Source organism: Penicillium psychrofluorescens (assembly GCF_964197705.1).
Source record: "Penicillium psychrofluorescens genome assembly, chromosome: 1".
NCBI classification, from domain to species: Eukaryota; Fungi; Ascomycota; class Eurotiomycetes; order Eurotiales; family Aspergillaceae; genus Penicillium; species Penicillium psychrofluorescens.
In genome coordinates this window covers 3,949,067-3,969,837 of record NC_133439.1, presented here as the reverse complement: position 1 = coordinate 3,969,837, position 20,771 = coordinate 3,949,067, and the positions used below count along the sequence as shown (strand labels likewise).

The 20,771-nt window shown below is 50.5% G+C and overlaps 7 protein-coding genes across 7 annotated transcripts; 2 read left to right on the top strand and 5 right to left on the bottom strand.

The window, feature by feature from the left end:
• Window positions 1–441: 441 nt before the first annotated feature.
• On the bottom strand, window positions 442–1,699 carry PFLUO_LOCUS1470 (uncharacterized protein; the record flags this gene model as incomplete). Its single annotated transcript, XM_073778513.1, has 7 exons — window positions 442–552; window positions 617–764; window positions 826–1,031; window positions 1,085–1,219; window positions 1,275–1,321; window positions 1,380–1,602; window positions 1,691–1,699. The coding sequence occupies 7 exons, from the start codon at window positions 1,697–1,699 to the stop codon at window positions 442–444; spliced, it is 879 nt and encodes a 292-aa protein (XP_073635560.1).
• Window positions 1,700–7,056: 5,357 nt separating this feature from the next.
• Window positions 7,057–8,901, bottom strand: PFLUO_LOCUS1469 (uncharacterized protein; the record flags this gene model as incomplete). The annotated part of the gene is made up of 5 exons (XM_073778512.1): window positions 7,057–7,298; window positions 7,377–8,323; window positions 8,382–8,583; window positions 8,638–8,755; window positions 8,812–8,901. 5 exons carry the CDS (start codon window positions 8,899–8,901, stop codon window positions 7,057–7,059), a joined length of 1,599 nt encoding a protein of 532 aa, XP_073635559.1.
• A 510-nt stretch (window positions 8,902–9,411) lies between these two features.
• Window positions 9,412–10,610, top strand: PFLUO_LOCUS1468 (uncharacterized protein; the record flags this gene model as incomplete). Its single annotated transcript, XM_073778510.1, has 3 exons — window positions 9,412–9,580; window positions 9,660–10,380; window positions 10,430–10,610. 3 exons carry the CDS (start codon window positions 9,412–9,414, stop codon window positions 10,608–10,610), a joined length of 1,071 nt encoding a protein of 356 aa, XP_073635558.1.
• Window positions 10,611–10,786: 176 nt separating this feature from the next.
• PFLUO_LOCUS1467 (uncharacterized protein) lies at window positions 10,787–13,232 on the bottom strand (the record flags this gene model as incomplete). Its single annotated transcript, XM_073778509.1, has 3 exons — window positions 10,787–11,459; window positions 11,504–13,068; window positions 13,122–13,232. The coding sequence occupies 3 exons, from the start codon at window positions 13,230–13,232 to the stop codon at window positions 10,787–10,789; spliced, it is 2,349 nt and encodes a 782-aa protein (XP_073635557.1).
• A 572-nt stretch (window positions 13,233–13,804) lies between these two features.
• Window positions 13,805–15,927, top strand: PFLUO_LOCUS1466 (uncharacterized protein; the record flags this gene model as incomplete). Its single annotated transcript, XM_073778508.1, has 5 exons — window positions 13,805–14,106; window positions 14,156–14,437; window positions 14,492–15,267; window positions 15,320–15,614; window positions 15,675–15,927. The coding sequence occupies 5 exons, from the start codon at window positions 13,805–13,807 to the stop codon at window positions 15,925–15,927; spliced, it is 1,908 nt and encodes a 635-aa protein (XP_073635556.1).
• A 166-nt stretch (window positions 15,928–16,093) lies between these two features.
• PFLUO_LOCUS1465 (uncharacterized protein) lies at window positions 16,094–18,370 on the bottom strand (the record flags this gene model as incomplete). Its single annotated transcript, XM_073778507.1, has 5 exons — window positions 16,094–16,672; window positions 16,721–17,658; window positions 17,717–18,019; window positions 18,084–18,197; window positions 18,295–18,370. 5 exons carry the CDS (start codon window positions 18,368–18,370, stop codon window positions 16,094–16,096), a joined length of 2,010 nt encoding a protein of 669 aa, XP_073635555.1.
• A 257-nt stretch (window positions 18,371–18,627) lies between these two features.
• On the bottom strand, window positions 18,628–20,074 carry PFLUO_LOCUS1464 (uncharacterized protein; the record flags this gene model as incomplete). Its single annotated transcript, XM_073778506.1, has 3 exons — window positions 18,628–18,927; window positions 18,994–19,822; window positions 19,905–20,074. 3 exons carry the CDS (start codon window positions 20,072–20,074, stop codon window positions 18,628–18,630), a joined length of 1,299 nt encoding a protein of 432 aa, XP_073635554.1.
• Between the last annotated feature and the right edge of the window lie 697 nt (window positions 20,075–20,771).

Here is a 20,771-nt window from a genome sequence, read left to right as displayed (position 1 = left end):
GCAAGTCGAACACACCGATTCGATCAAGTCATTCTAATATATATGTTTGCCATGGAGATTTTCGACTCAGTTTTCCTTTCCTACGGTCGTGGCCTTCCTTAATTTTAGTATGGTTATTTTAGATGTCTACTTTTACTCTCCTATGAGTCTTACTTAGGTACGAAGTCCATCGCCATTATAGTGTTCTAAAAACGTATCTTAATAATGAAAACTTCCTTCTCTATCACTGCATTACATTAGCTGCAAAAAGGCAACTAAAGGAAATATTTCAATTGCTTCTATTTTTCATTCTGGTCTCCGAAATCGAATGTCATTTCATTGAAGGTAATGACGATAGCGATTATAGTCTGAAAAGACAGATACATATGCTGGGTTGTCTTGATAAAATCCTCTCTATATACTCCACATTCTATGCACGATAATGGAAATATCAACCAAAAATCAACGATACATCCAGTGCCCCATTTCCGGAAACTGAGTTCCCAACCAGAAGCGAATTGAACTAAAAGGGTATGAAAAGAAATTCCAGCCGCTTTTCGGATCCGTGTATTGCTAGAAAAAACATTGTCAACGCTTATTGCATGGGTCCAGTATCCGAAGTCGGGCAGAAACTTACGTTTGAGCAGCTCTGAGTCAAGACGGTCTTACTGAGAGCAGACTGGATGTTGTCGCACCACTCAATCTCTGCTTCGCTGGCCACCTCTACAACCAGTGCCTGTCGCTTGAGAATAGGACGTGCAATTTCAATGACCAGGTTGGCCGCGCTGAATTCAGAGTTAGCCTAAATTCGTCGCTGTAGGAAGGAAACCCCAAATAGATGCCTACCATTCAATTGAAAATAGAACAGATGTGTGGCCACTGCCCGAATTGGGGCCCAGCAAGTAGAACATGTTTGGGAACTCGTTGGTTGCGATTGTCTTGTAAGCGCCAATACCACCCATGGCGTCCCAATGCTGTTGCAGACTTTTTCCGGTTTTCCCAATCACTGTATCGGCTTTCCACTGTGTGAACTGAAACCCTGTTGCTAAAATCTAGTTCTCTAATCAGCATAAGTGACATGAATGCCACTTTGAGCTCAACTCACTATAAATTCCACTTTGTGTTCCTGGCCTGAGGCCGTGGTCAAGCTATTCGGACCAATACTGGCTATCGTGTCTTTGACAAGGTTCATTTTAGGGTTATGAAGAGAGCGAATATATTGATTGTCGAGGATCCGTCGCTGATCGAACATTAGTTTCTACCTCATATCAACATCACCAAGGGAAAAAACTTACTCGACATCCGAGATCATGCTTTGGGGTAAGCAAAGGCCAGTATTTCTCTACATAAATAAGATTAGAGAAGCACGAAGATATTATTCTTCTTCCTGCAATTCATACCTGGCGCATTATCTTCAATGTACTTCTGGCTGTAGGCAAGCCTGTCCTCCCTTGCTTTTTGACCTTGTGAATCGTTATAGAACTGACCCAGGGACGAATCAAGAATCCAAAAGACGACCCATCTCAGGAGCATCAAGACAAGTGGCATGTAATAGAAAACAGCACGGTATGTCTTTCCAAATTGGTAATTCCCGACGGCCATAGGTACGTAGTGTTGTGGGCTCTGTATTCATGTAACTGGGTCAGGGACACATCAGTTTGACATAAGGGAAGGTGCAACCTACTCGAATAAACTGCGTCAAACTATTGACCTTATCCATAGCGGCCGGAACTACTTGAGATCCGGAACCTAGAAGACTGTTTAGTGATGGTCAAATAATGGTGTGGGATATGAGACTGACATCCGTTGCCCACTACGGCCACGTTGCGGCCTCGCAAGTCGTAGTCCCTGTCCCACCTAGCTGTATGAACCACGGGACCTTCAAATTTTTCAATTCCAGGCAACACGGGATATTTAGGGTTTGTATAGCCCCCAACGGCAGAAACTAGCACCTTTGCTTCATGGACAAAGTCCTTCCCGGTCTTCAAATCGTTGAGGTATACATGCCAGGTGCTAGAGGCTTCCATCCATTTGGCACCTCTCCATTCGGTTTCAAGTCTTGTGCGTTCAGGCACACGATATGCAGCAGCGATACGCTGAGTGTAGGCTAGGATCTCCGATTGGGATGGAAAAAGGCTGGTGAATTCGGGATTGGGGAACCACGATAGTGAGTATAGAACCCCGGGAATGTCAACTCCGCATCCTGGGTCTGACAATTATTAGCAGTTATCAAAGCGATTCACTGATGAGGCATTACATTTGTTCGCTGCCCAGGCTCCGCCCAGCTCTGACGCTCGGTCATAAATCATAAAGTCGCTGACGTTGAGCTGTCGCTGGAGCTGACACGCCATATTAATGCCTGATAGGCCGGCTCCAATGATGACAACATCGCTTTGAAATGTCTTTGGCTTCTCCATAGTTGACATGAGTTGTGTAAATGTAGAAGAACAGCTACCGGGGGGAACATACCAACGTCTGCGTCCTTACTTATAGGGCTTGAAACAATTTATTCCTGCACACCCTGATTTTTCATGTTTGGGGCCGTCCAAATTCAGCAGCTGTCCGTTCGGCAGGAATCCTCGTCTTTGCCCTGTGTACGAAATAGTACTATTCCATACGATCTAATACTCCATAGTCAAAGGATAAACAATAATAAATTACGCAGGTGAGTAGGTCCTTCCACCAGATTGGTTCGGCAATCTCCTGCTCGACAGCCGACAAAGTTCGCTCCATGGTCACAGGATAGACATAGTGATGAGGCGAAGGAACGTGTTCGACTTGCATTCCAAACCCAATCCCTCCCCCACCCGTTATCGCCACCGTTGCAAATTGAACAGCCGGTGGTTCGGACACGCATATTGCCCCAATGACTACTCCAGTCGCAGGCCCACACCTCGGCATCTCAGCGTTAGCTCCGTCAAGAGCATCCAGCTCCTCTGTATGGCTCTAGGAATAAAGATGTCGACCAACGTCAAAGGACAAAGTGGCTCGGGCACGGCAGAGGGCGCTTACCAACCCGCCCAGGAGCAGGAGTGCAGGATACGAAGTACCGCATCCGATGTTGTAGGATTGAAGTGTATTGATCCGCCGAGTTGTAATTCATATTTTGTCCAGTCTCTGCGGGTCGTCTCTGTTTCTTCAGTCCTTCGGTACCGGCACCGAAAGAGGCAAAATCCCCTTGATCCTTCAAGGAGTTCGGTATGCCGCAAGCTCCACACCTACAATGCCGAGCGAAAGAACAAACCACCGCTAGGAGACCCACCTGTCATTATACTCAATTAGGATAGGCCTTGTTTTGAAAAATATTACTAATATTATCTGATTATGATAGACTACGCCCAAATCGCATGATTAAATATTAGGGAACAGGTAATGATCAATCTCGCGATGACAATACCGCATTGCGTGCAAGCAGTGATTGATCCAAATGGATGGTGTATTAAATAACAGGTGATTTTGTATGTAATTGCGTGTAGCTTAATTATTATTTATCTTTATTATACACTAGCGCCCTAAGAATGCTTGCGCTGGTTTAGTCTTCTGCCGCCCCACTGTATCATTTGGGTAGTTTTAGGCGTTTGGGGGCCGTTCCATCCCTGAGACGATCTTATCTTAGTAGCCATGTGCGCGCGCCTTAGTCTACACAACGCAGTAATGATAGACGCCGACGGCGCCCGCGTCTAGACATGCTCAAAATAAAGCTATTAAGGGCTAGCTTGCTAACAACCCGCGCAACCTCGGTTCTAGGCTCTCTGCGTCCCGCTGTCGCAGAACCGTTACACTATTTGGTCCCTAACTATGGGATGACGTGCTATCTAACAAATAGCCCCTGGGGCCCTGATTGTCTGCTCAGGCTAGCGCCCACGTTGCATGGCAGATGCAGGAAACTGTCTGCTAGATTCACGCTAAGCTGCCCTTGCAATTTGCTAGCATCTGCTAAAATCCTTTAGACTCCATCGTTAGAACCCGACAGCCCGGGTCCGACTGAAGCATCCTGGGGGCCGTTAAATGGAGCGCAAAGCTTCTTCCGGCCGACAAGGTCCAATAAAGATGTGTGGATCTAGTTGGAAATTGGAATACAGTCCAGAAATCTGTTCTTTAGTTTCTATCTTTCATGTGAAACTATTTCAATTTCTTGGCTTTTCCATAAATTGAATCGTGCTGAACTCTCAGTTCAGTGAGAGTTGTCACTCTGATCTTATCACTTATTGTCGTGTTGTGTCTAACCTTCAAAATGGTCTCTTGGAGGGTTCTTCTTTTCTTATTTGGCTTTCTGCCGTTCCGCCAGGCCTTGGAAAGTAGAGCTGCATTGAATCTGGCCGAGAATCTTTTCCTTGTCATTCTCATACAATATTCCGGACTCTCCTGGACAAGTTGTGCGATTATCCTGGTCTTCTTTTTCGGCTCTGCATTTTTTCAGTTGCAAGCCGAGTATTTCAATTGGGATCAAGAGACGAAGAGCAAGTGTACGCGAGCAGACCAACTGAGCGACATATCCAAGACTCAAGAATCTCGTTGCCCACCCTCTGCTGTTACCAGCGAAAACCATGACCTAAAAGCCTCAATTTTCAAAGACGAGGAGATTTCAAAATTGACTGACGAGTGGTCAAATGAGCGAGCCATTTATGGGAAAGCCACAATGTACCCATGTTCACTGCGGCACCTTCGCGTGGGTGGTGGGTTCAAGGATGACTATACTCATTCTTATCTCTACATTGGAATTCCGGTTGGCCTCCATGCTAGTTATAGCCCATTGCTATCTGTAGATTCGCCCACCGAGTCTCGCCCTTGGTATAACAAGACGGTCTTTGGCATTCGATCCCACGTCCAATTCTACAGAGGCGGAGAGACCCTCTCTTTGCGCGAAAAGCTCGATGAGTTCCTCCTATCGGTGGTTCGTTATCAAACTCACTCTGATCAATGATGATATCCTGTCTCTAACAACGAACTAGGGAGAATACCCTAGCGAATGGGCACATTGTTATTTTCTTGGCCAACCAAGAGTTAATCGCCAGACATTTAGCCCGCTTTCCTTCTTCTATCTCTATAACTCCAAAAAAGAGCTGGGTGCAATGATCATCCAGCTTGATACATCCTACATTACGCGAAGACTGTGGTTTGCGCGAAATATTCGAGAATCAGGGGCTAGCAATGGCCCTTACACCTTCCGCTGCACTTTCGATAAGGACTTACAAGTCTCTCCTTTCACGCCTGTCTCGGGGGTCAACTATATCATCGACAGTTCTGATCCTTTGTCCAGACCCGACCGTCACGTCTTTCTCTCGGTGAATATGAGAAAGGGCAATGCTCCAATCATGGTGGCTCGAGTCGCTTCAACCGCAGAGCCTCTCGAAGTCGCAAGCGCGAGTTTTGTCTCTCGACTACTTTTTCTTGCGAAGTGGTGGTACATCCCAACACGTAGCTGTGTGAGATTTCGAATTCTCTCAAAAGCCCTCAAAATTTATTTGAAGCAGCCTAGGGAAGCTCTTCAAATTCAGACAAGAAGAGAGCAGATCAAAACATCCATAGCACAGCCCGCCAGAATATCTGAGAGGTGCGTGAATCTCTTGTACTATGTGGGATAACTGAGCTAAAATCTCTGGTCTTTCTGCAGATTGATGGAGACATGGTTTTTCATTATCCTATCCTCCATGGTCAGCCGCCAGGATACCGTCACGAGTGTCAAATATGAAACTGCGGGAGACCACTGCGAGAGGATACGTATTTTGTACTCAGATCGTTACAAACCCTCAGAGAATGACAAAGGGTGCACAACAGAGGACGAGAGGCATGAGCAGATTACATTCAAAGTTCTTGACCCTAAGTTCTTTGTTCGGTTTTTCCACTATAATTCGCCGTCGGCGGCCATCAACCGCGAATTACTCGACCCCGACGACCGAACTCACACAGCGTGGTGCTCACATCCGGGGAAATTTGGTTCATTGTTCTCTCACACACAAACCGATGAATATCTCAAGTGTCCGGACTGGCGTTGGAGAATTATTTCCAAGCTCCGCACTGCTCCACCAGAGACCAACTTCCCTCATCAAGTGCCCTGGGAGCCATGTAGGGACATCTCTGTGACAGACTGTTTGGTTCTGCAACTCTGCAGCAAGGATCAAATTGATCAATACAGACGCAGCCTTTTCCGACTTTTCCTCAGTCACTGGCTGGGCGCTATCCCATGGCCTGTTGCAACAGATTTCGAACTTATTGACCTTAGTCGAGATGCCGTGGTCATGATCTGCGAGGCGTTCCTCAAATCGATTCTTGCAATCCTGGTAGTGGTCACATACGGGGTCGTGAGAGATCCAATCAGTGTCCGGTACCTACCTCTTGCGTTCTTGTGTATGGGCGGACTGAATATTTGGGCTTGTTTCAAATCCATACTATAAGTATTAGTCTTGCAATCTAACATGGTACATTTTGGTTTCGCCCCTAGTGCAATGGCTAAACTCAGGTCGAAGTGCCGTTTTGTCTGTGAACCAGATACCATTGCATGAGAGACCGCGCGATCTACTTGAGATGAGGCTCTGGAGAGTGGAGGAAAAGGTTGGGGTTGAGATTAGTGGTTTTCAGGATACATGAAACAGCACATCTTATGCAGAAATCATGTGGGGAGGGCTGCCTATTGCCGGGTAACCTGATGACTTTCTGGGCGACTTCAGTCCTCCGTCATCCTGTACGGTCCTTGCTAATAATCACTTGCGAGGGTATCCCTTTGGCCCTGAGAACCTCAAACAAGTGATACTAGCGGCCAAAACCCATTCTGACCATTAAACGGTTGTTTGTAGGCGAACATATTTCAAGGGGCAATATTCAAAAGAATAGGAATGCACATAGAGCAGAAGGCTAGGGAAATCAATATATAGCCCCGACCAAAGCACCTCGTGATACAAATGTCCTAGCGAAACAGGGCGAACACGCTGCCAAAACTAGATTTCGCAAAGAGAATCAGTCGAAAGTTGGATCGCTTAATTTTAACAGCAACTAGACAAGACCGGACATTGCCTGCTACGGGGTATGTAGCTCGATACGCATCCAACCCAAACCGTGTTCACATAGCCACTTTTTTGTCTACTCCTTGGCATTGTTTTCGATCTCATAGGCAGTATCACCGTCTTTGGTTGCGGAGAGACCGGCGTCGGAACCCTCTTCAAGAGCGTGGATGTCGGTGGTACCGGACTGGTGGACCAATCCGTCTCGCCTGACAGCCTTGGAGACACTGACCAGATCGAAAGCGCCATTGGCGGTTCTGAAAATGTGGTCGATGTCTTCCAGAGTGTGTCCGGTGGTTTCAGGGAAGAAAAGGTAGGTGACTGTACAGCCATTATTAGCATCATGGCGAAAAGCAGAAAGGGAAGGCGGAGGGGGAAACAAGAGAGAATTTGTCTTACCTGGAAATAGGAGACCCAAGCACACAGCAGCCCAAATGATAAAGAATTTCCAGCCCAGGTTGTTGATGCCCAAGGGCGTGACTTCGACGACCATAAAGTTGATGCCGAATTGCGTGGCGGTCGTCAAGGCGTAGATCTGCGTCCGGTAGGCCAGGGGAGCCACTTCTGCGGGGAACAGCCAGTTGATGCCGTACGAGACACCGAAGAAGAAGGTGTAGAAGAAGAGGGCAACGGCCGCGACGACAGTGCAGGCCTGGTTGCCGGGTAGCTGAGACATGGTGCCGGACAGGACCACAAACACAGCACCCATGCCTCCGGCACCCAGGAGCAAGAGGAAGCGACGGCCGACGCGATCGACGAGCTTGCTGCATAGGAAGCAGCATGGAAGCTGGAAGACGAAGATGCAACCAGCTAGGACGCGAGTGACAATGGGCGCGAGACCAAGCTCTGCGAAAATGCTGACAGTATAGAAACCGATCAGGCCGGCGCCATTCATCTGTTGTGAGAAGGTCGAAAACATGGCCAACAGAGTCCGAAGCCTGAGCCTGTTGCCCTTGTCCCTGATAAGGCCACCAAAACTGCCGGCGCCCATAGTCTCCAAGGATTTCTTCATGGCAGTAATGTCGTTTGCGATCTGGGGAGAGTCGAAGCTCTGGTCCTCCAAGACCGCCATGATTTCCCTAGCTTCTTCGATGCGACCCTTCTTGACGAGCCATCTAGGCGATTCGGGCAGGAATGGGAGAACACTGAGCATGGTGAAGTTGCAGAGGATAGGGACCGCCAGGGGTAACCGCCAGGAAAGACTGGTTTTGCTGAAGAAGCAGCCCAGGTCGATGAATTGAGACGCGGCGAGACCCATGGTGGCAAAGGCGGCTTCGAGGGTCACCAAGGCGCCACGGTTTTTGGCGGGTGAGCATTCAGCTTGCCACGCCGGGACGGTGGATGCTCTACAACAAGCATCAGTAAGACATTCCACCAAGGACAAGGGTGTAGCCAAGTATTTACACGGCACCCAACCCCAGCCCCAGGATCACACGCCCAGCAATCAGCTGGCCGAGCGAAAAACTCGAGACAATGATAATGGAGCCACACATGTTGACGATATTGCCAATGATCATGGTCCTGATGCGACCGACCTTGTCTCCCAGCTTCAGGCAGGCCAACGCCCCCAAGAAGCAGCCGACAAGGTAGATGGCCACAGCAGTGCCTAGTGGTCAGTTAGCAAGTCGGGCCTGTCGTTCATCCTTGGGGCCGCTCTTACCCTGGATACGGGCAGCCTCGGCTTCGGCAGCGCCCTTTTTGTGCACAGTATCAATCTGAGGAAAGGTCTCTACCCAGGAGTCCAAATCCAACAGTCCTCCCGGAACGGCATTGCTGTACTGCAGAGTCCATGTCAGCCACACCTCTGCCGGGCACGAGGGCGGATCATGCCTACCCCAGCCAAGAAGTAAGCCGGCAGCACGACAGTGACGATGGAGAGCCATGTCAGTTTCTTGCCGCGAGCGCCAAGGTATTGGTGCTTCATTGTGAAGAGGTCAAACGATCAGGCCTTTCTTCTTTCCAACTGCGAGACACTACCAGCTGAGGGTCGTAGAGCTTGCATGTTACAGACAAAAAGGAACGGGAATGCCATGTGTTTTATCTACAGCGCGGTGCTGGGTCACTGTGGAGGAGTAGTAGATCGTGGGGTCCCCGGTCTGGGGAAGGTCCACTACGCGCTAAAGCGAAAACTGGCAGCCGGGAATCAGTTACCGGCTTGGAAAGTGGATTCAGATTACCCCGGCATTTTTAAGCGGGGAGCAGGACAACGCGATTCCGGACAGGTGCGAGGTCCCGAGGACAGACCCAAACCCAAAAGGGCCATTCGCTCCAATCCCGCTGGACAAATGGGCTATCCGATTACCCGTTACAGCATACATTACCCGGGGCTTATTTCCCTCAGCTAAGCCCCGCGGTTGCTCCTTAACCCAAATCTTCAAGTTCCCGGATTATTAAGACCGCCGTCCAGAACCCGACGTCCAGCCTTGTCCTCATCATGGCAGACTACTCTCAGTACCAAGGTCCCTCCGCCGAATGGGTGGAATTGACCAAGACCACCGTAGTCCCAGCCGCGGGTCCGGCCCCTGGCCAGAGCATCGAGGACTATCAGAAGGCCGCCAATGCTGGCCGCGAGAAAGCCTCTGCGTTGTCCATGGAAAAGTTAGGTGAGTACCTCAACCCCCTCTTCGCCCTCTGTATCTACCGCTGCATGCTAAATTATCAATTTCGCTTCGATTCATTGAGGCCTCCGCACCAAAGTATCACAGAAAGACTTTCAAGTTCCTACTCGTGATGGCCAGTCAGTCCGTGCTCGGTTGTACCGACCAGCGGATGTTCCGTCCGAGGAGCGCCTCCCCTTGTATATCTTCTTTCACGGCGGAGGATACTTCTTCGGCACCTTGGATTCTGAAGATGCACGCTGCTGCAGGGTAGCGCTGGCTTGTCGCATCGCAGTCCTGAATGTCTGTTATCGCCATACTCCGCACTTCAAGTATCCGACCCAACATCATGATGCCTGGGATTCTTTTGAATGGGCCAACCAACATCTGGCGGACCTGGGTGCCCAGGAGGGCCAGCTGATCGTGGGTGGCGTTTCTTCGGGAGGCAGTCTGGCCGCGGCTACGATGCTGAAAGAGTATCGATCATCTGCCGAATGCCGGCTGCGTGGACAGGTCCTGTGCATTCCCAGTCTGTGCCCTACGGAGCTCTTCCCGTTCGACCAGTTGGCCTCCAAAGAAATCAGTTCCTTACATCAAAACGCCGACGCGCCAATATTGCCGAGGGCGCAACGAGCCCTCTTTTTCAACATGCTCGACGCCAAAGATTATTCTGAGTTGCCCTATTCCATGTATGGAACACAAAAGATGGATCTCTCCAAGTTGCCCAAATCGGCGTTCCTGGTTGCTGGCATGGATGCCTTGAGAGACGAAGCTTTGCTGTATGCGGAACAGCTTCAAGCTTGCGGGTTAGTTTGTTATCCTTTCAAAGCGAAACATCCACTCACCTCGCCATAGCGTGCCCACTGATGTCCATATTTTCCCGGGCGTCCCCCATGGCTTCCACAGATATGAACAGCTATCTGCCACTCGCAGGTGGGACGAGGTGGTCAACGAGTCAATCAAATGGATCTTGAGCGATGCGAAGGAAGCACCGTCTGCCAATGGGACACCTGGAGCTTTTAAGGTCGAGTCCTAGGCTACAACCAAGGTAGGACATCCCGCCAACGATGCACGAGCCCGAGTTATTGACAATCATCTCTTCAGCATCGGATTACTGGACCTTAGAGGCCTCATTTAAGCCAACGACTTCCATCCTGGCTGGTCGAGCCTGGGCTCTATAGACAGAGGCTCTTGACGGTGCGAGAAGCGCTTTCACATATGAGGATAGCCTTTCATAACTGGTTGTTGAGAATCCATTAGACCAATCAAAGAATCATCAATTTGGCCAAACTCGTTGATCATCGTATCCAGCCAATCCCCGGTTGGCCAGTTGCCCTGCTGGGCATTCTGCTGCAAGAAGGCCTCCAGTTCCGTGGCAATGGGGTAATCAAATATTTGCTGCATCTGGTCGACGTTGCCGTAGTTGATCGGTACCGTGAAGCTTTCATTTGCCACGCGGTGATCTAGTTGGGATGGAACATCTTCGTTCTCGCGCGGATCCCTGTCGGGCATGACTTTGCCGACCCGATACATAAGCCCTTGGAGGATCTGAAGTGGTTTTCGCAATCCAAAGTGTGTGCCTTTCTGGATACGGAGGAGTGCGAACCAGAAGAATCGGATGCATTCCTCGTACTCATCTCCTTGGGTTTCTTTTTGGTTCAAGAGGACAACGATCGCGCAGTATGTGGCGTAAGAAAGGAGATAGGGTGCTCGTCGGAACGTGAACGCTTTCTGATAGGCGTCCAACAATTGCCAGATCTTGAAGGCGGATTCTGTGCACCGTTTCTGACCCAAAGCCTGAGACTCCGGATTAGAAGCGGATGACAGATGGCCGCTCGACAAGAAAGGCCGTTCGAGCAATATAGTAAGCGTGTGATAGAGGGCGCTACAGAGGGTCAGTCAGAAACAACATCGCTCAGCATAGCTTACACGTACTGCGGGACAAATTGGTTGGGCGGTGGAGGGGAATCAACAAGAGGATCAAAGCGAAGATGAGGCGGGATGTTTTCCAGCCAGACATCAAGCTCGGCTCGAATCTCTTGCTTCTCTGTTATATGGAGCTCGGCAGGAAGCTTGACGCAGCCTATGGCATAGAAGTTGGTGATTCGCGAGGCGATCTCGCCCAGCGCGGTGAATATCTTGAAGGAACTGATAGCGTACACCGGTCGGGGCTTATAAGATCCCAATAGGGTATTCATGCCTGAAGGGGCTTCCTCGGGATCAAGGTAAGGTGTCCAGTTCTCGAGCTCTTCATAGTAGTCATAGAAGTCTCTCGAGATACGTGCGTTTGCAGCGCGAAGGTAAGAGGGGCGTCCCAGATACAGCGACTGATAGTTATCGATCATGAAAGAAGCCCAGTAGATGCGAGCCCTCATTTCAATTTCAATGGGGGTCAGGTTTGTTTCCGGAACACCGTCGTCCTGCCAAGGAGCAGTGCTCAAGTGCAGGCCCATGTCAATAATCATTCGGTAAGCGGTGCCACACAACACCCATCCAGCATTTGGCTGGCCGGTCGAGACAAGAGTGGTCCCGAGCACGACCAGCGAAACGATGGTGGGCAAGCTGGGCTTGTCGATCTCGTCCATCAACAAAGCCTTGCATCTTGAGTAGAACCGCTCGCCTCTCCTGTGGGGCTCGTTGATATCCGGCTTGAAGATGAAACGGTCACTGTCCAGACAACAACTTGAAAAGTAAATAGAATTGAGCAGCAATTTGTGGGCATACGGCCCGTTGTTGGCTAAACTGTCGAAGAACGCAGGCCGATAAGTCATGAGATAGAGGTAATGCTGCCGGTTCCAGTGCAATTCTAGGAGGTGCAATGCCAGCTCGGGTGCCAGGCCATCAAAGTCGATTCGAGGTCCCAGGGACCTGCCACTGCCGTAAACCAAAGAGGCTTCACGTTGCCGCTGATAAGCCGCGTTGGCAAAAAGCCGGTCTTTGACGGCTTGGTACTTAGGGCCGTGGAGATTTCGCGACCCAGATCTTTCGCGAGAAGGGCTCTTTTGCGCGGAAGGTTGGTAGAGGTGACTCGAGATGCCGTGTACATAGATACTTCCGTCTTCTTCGATGGCACAAGCAATCTGCGTGTCATTCGAAGCCAGACTATCCGGGTCCGCAATGGGATGCGAACTTCCCTCTCCCTCAGTTGAGGCGGCTCCCTGGGCATGAGCGAGGTGATAGTCGGCCAAGTTGGTCTTGAGGATGGAGCTGTCAGGCCTTGGATCTGTGCGCCGGGATGATTCCCATTCGGCCACGGCCATGTTGGAAGCTGTCGCTAGCCGAGAATCGGTAGCTCTCAGTCCTTCTTCGCTAGCGTGTGTTGACGGAGTCTCAGGGTTGGTCAGGAGCTGCCGAATTCGATTTAACTCGTTACGCAAGGCGTCGACTTCGGCCTTGGACGGCCGACTTCCCAGCCTTGCGTCTTCTGGATACTTGCACACATGGCCTGACACGGCACATAATGAACACAGAGGTCTCTTTCCGTCGCATTTTGCCTAAACACGGCTAGGTGAGCCAGATGGTGGTTCATTCGAGTAGGGTCACCCACCTTTTTCCCACGGCACCTAAGACAGGTCCTGCAAATGGGCGTTATCTTGGACACTTTGCGTTTGGCGTTGCGTGACGGGAGACCGTTGTCCGAAGGGGCCTCTGAAGCCATGTGGACATCTGTAACGAGATCGACGGCTATGTGCTGACGGTACAACGTCTAGCGGAGGGAATCGATTGCCTGGTGGAATTTGTACAGTGAACGGCATTAGAACAGGTTGTTTTGCATCCGAGGTCTGACTACTCCCGTCAGCGAGACATTGGTCCATTCCACCCCCGCTCTCGGGATCCGGTGCCGATATCTCGTCCAATTCCGGCCAATTTTATCCAGGTGGGTTGGCGATCAAGCAAATGAAACAATCAAATTGACATTCTAGGCCGTCTGAACCTTTGTGATTATGCGGGGACCCCAAAACCATCGTTTTGGGTGATGATCCCCACACCCGGCGATCAATGACCGAGGCCGGATTCCTGTGTCCGGGCGACTACTGCCGCTCGGAACGATCCACTCGGCAGAACCGTCTGCTCGGGAGGTGGGTACAAAGTCCCTCTGCCAAGCGTGGTCAAAGAAGCATATAAGACGGCCTTGACTGTCTCTCGTAATGAGATTTATTTAAATTCACGCTAGGACACCACCCAAGTCTTTCTCTTTGAATCAAGCTTTATCAAGTATTATCAATCATTATGGCACCGGGCAATGTAGAAACACAGGTCGCCCCGGCCACCCCATTTACCGAAAATGGACAAATCAAAACCAAGGAGCCAGTTGTCTCTGTAAAGCCTGTGCAGAAGGAGACAGTGGCCCCTTATACTGTCACTGAGCAGCCTATGAACACTCGTCGCCCTTTCAGGACAGTATGTATGGGCGCCGGTTACGCTGGGTTGATGCTGGGCATCATTGCAAAGGAGAAGATGCAAGACCCCGCCAACGAGTTTGTCATCTATGAGAAGAACTCTGACATGGGAGGTACATGGCTCGAGAACAGGTCGGTACCTTGGTCATCGAGTCGCAAAGAAACCGCTAAAGCTTGACAGGTATCCCGGCTGCCAGTGCGACATTCCTGCCCACAACTACAGCTATAGCTTTGAGCAAAACCCGGATTGGCCAAACTACTATGCCACCTCGTCGCAGATCTTGGAGTATATTAAGAAGACTTGTGCCAAGTATGGCGTCGAGCCCTTTATGAACTATAACCACCAGATCGTCAACGCCGTCTGGGACGAGCAGAAGGCCAAATGGCTTGTCAAGGTGCAAACCGGTGACAAGGTCTTCGTTGATGAGTGTGACATGTTCATTTATGCTGGCGGCAACTTGAAGTGAGTGCCTCTTCATCCATGCTTGAAGGCACCATGCTAACGCAATGAAACTAGCAACTGGAAGTGGCCCGATATCAAGGGTCTGCATGACTTCGAAGGCAAGCTGCTCCACTCAGCGGCGTGGGATGAGAGTTATGACTTCACCGGCAAGAAGACGGCGGTGATTGGCATTGGTTCCTCTGGAATCCAGATTTTGCCCAAGCTCGCTCCGATCTCTAGCCATCTCACCACCTTCATCAGATCGAAGACGTGGGTTTCCCCGGCTCCTGGCATTAACGAGCCCACTAGCGACGACCCCGAGGCCGACGAGCACCTGAATTTTACGGAGGCCACGTTGAAGAGATTCAGGGAAGATCCCGAATATCTCCTTAAACATCGTCGTGACGTGTCGGACCGCCGAAACGCCAACTTTGACAGAGCGTACACGGCTTCGCCTCAGCAACAAAAAGCTCAAGATCTTTACAAGAAGACGATGAAGGCGCGACTCGGTGACAGTGAAAAGGGCAAGAAGATCTATGATATGATTGTGCCCGATTACGCCGTCGGCTGCCGTAGACAGACGCCTGGTCAAGGTTATCTGGAGGCCTTGTGCCGCGACAATGTCGATGTGAAATGGGACGATATTGGTTACGTTACCAAGAAAGGCATCATGACCAAGAGTGGGGAAGAAATCGAGTTTGATGCCATTGTTTGTGCGACAGGCTTCCACACCGATTTCAAGCCTCGATTCCCCATTGTCGGAAGGAAAGGTGTCAATTTGCAGGACCAGTACGCTGATATCCCGGAGGCATACTTTGGCTTGACAACACCCAACTTCCCCAACTTTTTCAGTGAGCCAACTCGCCCAGAAGCCCCATTGGAATCCTGCTAATCATTGAATAGCTTTCATTGGCCCCAACTCTCCCATCTCGAACGGCTCTTTGATCCTCGCTATGCAATTGACGGCGATTTACATCTACAAGGCCATCACCAAGATTCAATGCGAATCAATCCGAACAATTGAAATTAGCGAAGAAGCAACCCACGACTTCAATGAACACTGCCAAGAGTTCTTGAAGCGCACTGTCTGGACTAGTGGATGCCGAAGCTGGTACAAGAAGGGCACCATTGACGGGAGAATCGTCGCCATATACGGCGGTACAACCTATCACTGGATGGAGGCAGTCAAGAATCCCAGGTTCGTCGATTCTCATCCTTTTTCCTTGTTGGTAATTTTCAGGACTAACGAGCTCCACAGGTGGGAGGATTGGAAGATCGAATACAGACAGAGCGAGGGCAGAGGTCCTCGCAATCGTTTCGCTTTCTTGGGCAACGGCTTCACCAAGAGAGAAGCCGCGGGAGGCACAGTCGGTGAATCTCAGACTTTGGCTTTTGAAGAATTCTGGGATTTGTTTAACTTGCCAGATATCTTTGATTCTGAGCGAGGCGGCGGACGAGGCTACAAGCCTGTTATGAAAGACCTTGGCGCTGGCCCGGCGGCCACGTCCTAGAGAGCGCATGAAGACATTAGATTAACGCGACAGAGCTTAGCATTTGGTAGATGCATTCATAGAAGGACGCCTTCTGTCCTAGCGATACCATTGACGGGGGGAAGTGAGGTGAGAGTGAGGGCAACGCCAGCTTTAAACAAATGTTCAACGGAAGGTACACTGAGCCCTATGGCTTGTTTGATAGTTTGAAATAGAAGAGGTAACGCTGTCGAATCTGGGCCACATCGTACACAATGTATTCGTTGTACTGGAGTAAGGCCGCATCGTCGTTGCACGTGGGGATCATCACATCTGGCATCTTGACGCCCCCCAAGTCCTGGTACACACAGCTGGCATCTTTCCAAGCGCCTGGAGTGCTGGTCCCTTTCCCGAGAGTTGCAACACAGCCCGTGACGCGAGCTTTCTCGCCGGCCAGATAGTCATTCTCATACAACTCCAGCATGGGATCTCCAAGTTCAACCTCGCACAGCAGAAGCAGGCCCTTGTTGTTGCTGTTGTACGAGTGGCAGTAATTGGCAGACTTACTCGACGTATCTGCCAAGTAGACTCCCTTGCCGAACATGTATCCGTTGACGGGTGCTTCAGGTGGTGCGATTCGCAGGCCTTGACTCAAAATTCCGCCGAAATTGGTGCTCCGAGATCCATGCCAAAGAAGTCGACGGTTGGTGTTTTTCATCTTTGCGAACCGCGATGACGACAGGCGATCAATCTCCCCTTTGCGGTCAATTCGGAAAATATCAATGATCTGTCAATGTTAGATCCAAGGTCGTCGACATCGAAGCTTTGAAGGTACCTGGTAGTTGAGAGAGTGCGTCGCCCCTCGAGAGATTGAAAGATATTTTTCCAGTTCTTTGAACTCTGCAGATTGGTGGTCAACTGTCCTGGTTAGTTTCTTTGGACCAAACGACAATGAAAGAGGAGCATTACGCTGTGCCATTTCCTGCAGCCCCAGACCCATAAACTGACGGTCTAGCTCGTTGACTTCCTCGTCGTCCTTGGACTTCTTCATGATGTCATTCGCAATGTCCATTTCCGTCAGTGTCTCAAGAAGCTCAATCTCCTTCTTGATTTGAGCATCTGTGTTCAGCATGGGGGGCCTGTTGCGTCCAAAGACGTGAGGAATGGTTGTAAAGTATCGATTGCTCAGCTCTTCCATAGCCTGTGCAGAAGATGCCGATTCTGGGCCTGCGATCAGCTCCGACAGTTCATTGAGGATCGAGAAGCCGGCCTTGAGTGTTCGCTCGCTCAGCTTGCCTAGGGGCAGCTTCTCCGGGTCGTACGACAATTCCGCCATCGTAGATAGCATGTTGTCGGCATCAAAGATGAAAGATAGCAGCTCCTGAGTAGGTTTTGGCAAGGCACTCTCGACCTTGATCTTGTCCTCTGAGGCCGCCTGTGGCAGATCTTCGTCGTCCTTTTCATATTCACGCTCAATGAACGTGTACTTTCCGTTTTTGGGGGTATCGAGCCGATCTTCCCACTTCAAGCCCGATTTGTCCTTGAACTTTCGTTCAAACAAGTTCCTTGCATAAATCAAAGCTCCGTTCGCCAGTATGCTAGACTGCCCATACTCTCCCACACGGCCCCAGTGAGTCCAGGTCACAAACCTAGTTCCCGTATTGTCGACCAGAATCTGAATGCGGTAGAACTTGTTCTTGTTGGACGACGCATTGGTCTGGTTCAGAGTGGCATCCCAGATCAGTCCAGATTCATCAATGTAGACTTTCGGGTCTGTGTAAGCAAACACATTAGTTTCTCGGGTATCCTTTGCAACGAGGGTCCCACATACTTGAGAAATTGGGCTGATGAACAAAGGCATTGTCAGCAGGAACCTTCAATGACTTGGAGCTGGCGATTTGCGCGTTCTTCAGCTTTTTGTTGGTAGGTTCAACTTCGCTAGCTTCATTGGTAGGTCGTTTCTTGTCTTCGACTTTTTCGGCGGCACTACTGTTCTGATTGCCGTCTTTGGTGGAAGGTTCGCCGGAAGCAAGAAGATAGGACTTCTCGGGAAGCGCCTTCTTGGCTTCCACGGAGTCAAGGAGCCAGTCGAGAGACACAATCTGGCAGGTAGAACGCTTGACAGCTTGCAGATCTGGAAGCAAACTATAAGCACTGAGTTGTATGCAGGGGAAGATCGCAGATCCACGGCGTCTTACATTTGGTGGACTTCTTGTCCACGTCTTTCTGGGACGTGATCAGGTGTGTGCAATCATCTGTGACGGTGGAGCAATTCCTCCCACCGTGGGCTTTCACAAACTCCTTCACCTCGCCTGTGAAAAGTCGCCCGGGCTCAGTGTCAGTAGATTGACGGCCACGAGTTCAAGCTGTTTGGAGCCATCGGTGATGCCAGAGGGAATGGGGGCGTACCGTGATTGTATTTGGCAAAAGAGCCGCTGACGACAACAACAAATGCCTTGAAGAAGTTTGCGTCCATGGCAGACATTTTAGGTGGTATGGTGAATAGAGACAGGACAGAAAGCGTTGGGCAGAGAGAGATGAGGAGAAGAGAGACGAAACAAGAGTGATCAATTGGAGCCGATGAGGGTGATACTAAGAGAAAACGGATGATGGAGATGAAGACGGAAGAAAAGAAGAAGAGGAGGAATGAAAGAGAACAGCTGTGGTCAAATAGGAAGGTGCGACTGTATATACGCAGGGAGCCTCAGGCACACCACCCACTGCTGCCTGTAGGCATCTACATCATTGCATTGTATACACCATCGCCTCTCCCGCCTTCACCTGTCCCTGACACAGTGCGTCCCAACCTCCTTTAAGCCCATCTACACCAGATACCCCCTTGCCCCACACAAGATTCATGTCTGGTACACTTTTTGGGCGATCGGCAAGCCATTGTCTCCATGCTTCATTCAAAACCTCAAAGAACTTCGCTCGAGACATGTTCTCCATCAGCGTGTCACGAACACCGGAAGTGTTAAACTGAATCTTCCCCAGCTGAGCCATTCCCTTGCCGACTGCCTGCATCTCCTCGCTGGTGTATACCTATTTTTGTCCGTCAGCAAACCACGACATGACCACTGCGCACGCCGAAAGAAAAAGGAGCTTTACCTTTTGCTCGAATCCGATTGATACAATCACCACCTTGCAAGATTTCAGGTCAGAGTGTGTCCTGACCAGCTCCAGCAGCTGCTCCAATGCATTTCCGCGGGCGCCGTAATCGAGAATGACGATCTTTGAGGGCCTGAGGCCGTTCAGCCAGTCGGCGGTTCCTTCAGCCTTGATGTCGGAGTAGTCAATCGTGCGCGTGGGAAATCTGGGGGACAGATTTTCCATGGCCTGCGAGAGGCCTGTCACGGCGGAGGTCACTTCCAGAAGCCCGAGGGGTCCGACATCCTGTGCTCGTCGCGAGGCATGGTACGTGAACACACGAGCTGTCTTCGTTGACGCGCCCAGATTGACCACCACGGCCGACGTCAGGTCGCCGTCGTCGGCGGTCCAGCTTAACCCTGCCTGATTACCGAGGGGGTGGATTGAGGGTTGAGTCTGCGGGTTGGCCGAGAAGACATGCTCATTGAGCACATACCCAGCCGACCAGATGGCACGGAAGACAGATGACCACCCCAGGCGCTCGAGCGCGTCTGGCGTATTGAAAGTATCACTGCTGGAAGGCTCTACGCAGTATATGTTATAGATGGTCATCAGCTGCTTGCGGTGCTCGCTGACTTCGGTCCAGTAGCCCTGCGGCTCAGATGGTACCAGCTTGAGGTCTGTCAGAGCGTTCGACGTCGGCCAGAACCCATAGAGCATGGTTCCGTTTGGCAAGTCAGGAATATTGCTTTCCTGGATTGTGGCAAATCCCCAAGCAGGAACGATGCCCCAGGCTGAGCTGTCATTGTACGGGGCTGGATAGTTCTCAGAGACCGGGTACGTATCCCACCTGCATAGGAAATGTCAGACATTTCTCGAATTCTACCCACGGTGTTCAAATACGCTGTGGTCGTGAGCCTTGACAAGCATACCAGTGAGCCATATTACCCATTCCCGCATACGTCAAATTGTTCGAAGTCAGGCTAATGACCGCCGGGCGCACGCGAATCGAAGACGCAGCCAGCTCTGGCAGGGAAGCTTCGGGGACGGCAAAGGTCGCATGTTGCCGGTTGTCCTGCTTTGAGACTACATGAACTTCCATGATGAAAATATATGATAAAACACCAACCAACACACCGAGGCTGCGCTATTATATACGACACAGCCACAGTCTGACCGGAGTTTCTGAGGCCGGCGGGGAACCCCCGCTGCGGCTGAAGTGGCTGGATTGGGCCCAATGGGCGCGAGAAACTTGTGGTCGCGTTGCGTAATCGACACCCTTCGTCTTGGCTACTGCATCACGTATCGCCATGCCAAGAAGCACAAGGACTGGATTTGGATAGGCAGGATCCAAGCCAAATCCTATGTCCGATTCACCCTCATCTAGATAGCCGAGGAAAGTGGCCGATTTGAAGTAAACAGGACCCTCAATTAACACTAGTGCATCCTATATACATATATTCGTATGTGTTTGAGATCTATAAATATGAAACCCTAAAACCAACAATAGAAATCTTACCACCCCTTCACCATCCACGCTAAACCCTAACCATCAAGACAATGCCAAGCATGACCGACACCCGAGCAGTTACATCCTTCCCAATCCTTTGCAACGAGGTCTCCACTTTGCAACAGGGGTGCTCTACGAATAATCCCTGTCGCGCCAACCAGGATTGCTCGCCCCGCATGGGGGCCAATGCTTAGCTTTCGAGTGAGGAATCCTTGTTGGATGGTGTGATGTCGCATTGAAACGCGGGTGGTGGTATTCAATGACGATGGATGAAAATGGATATTATGCA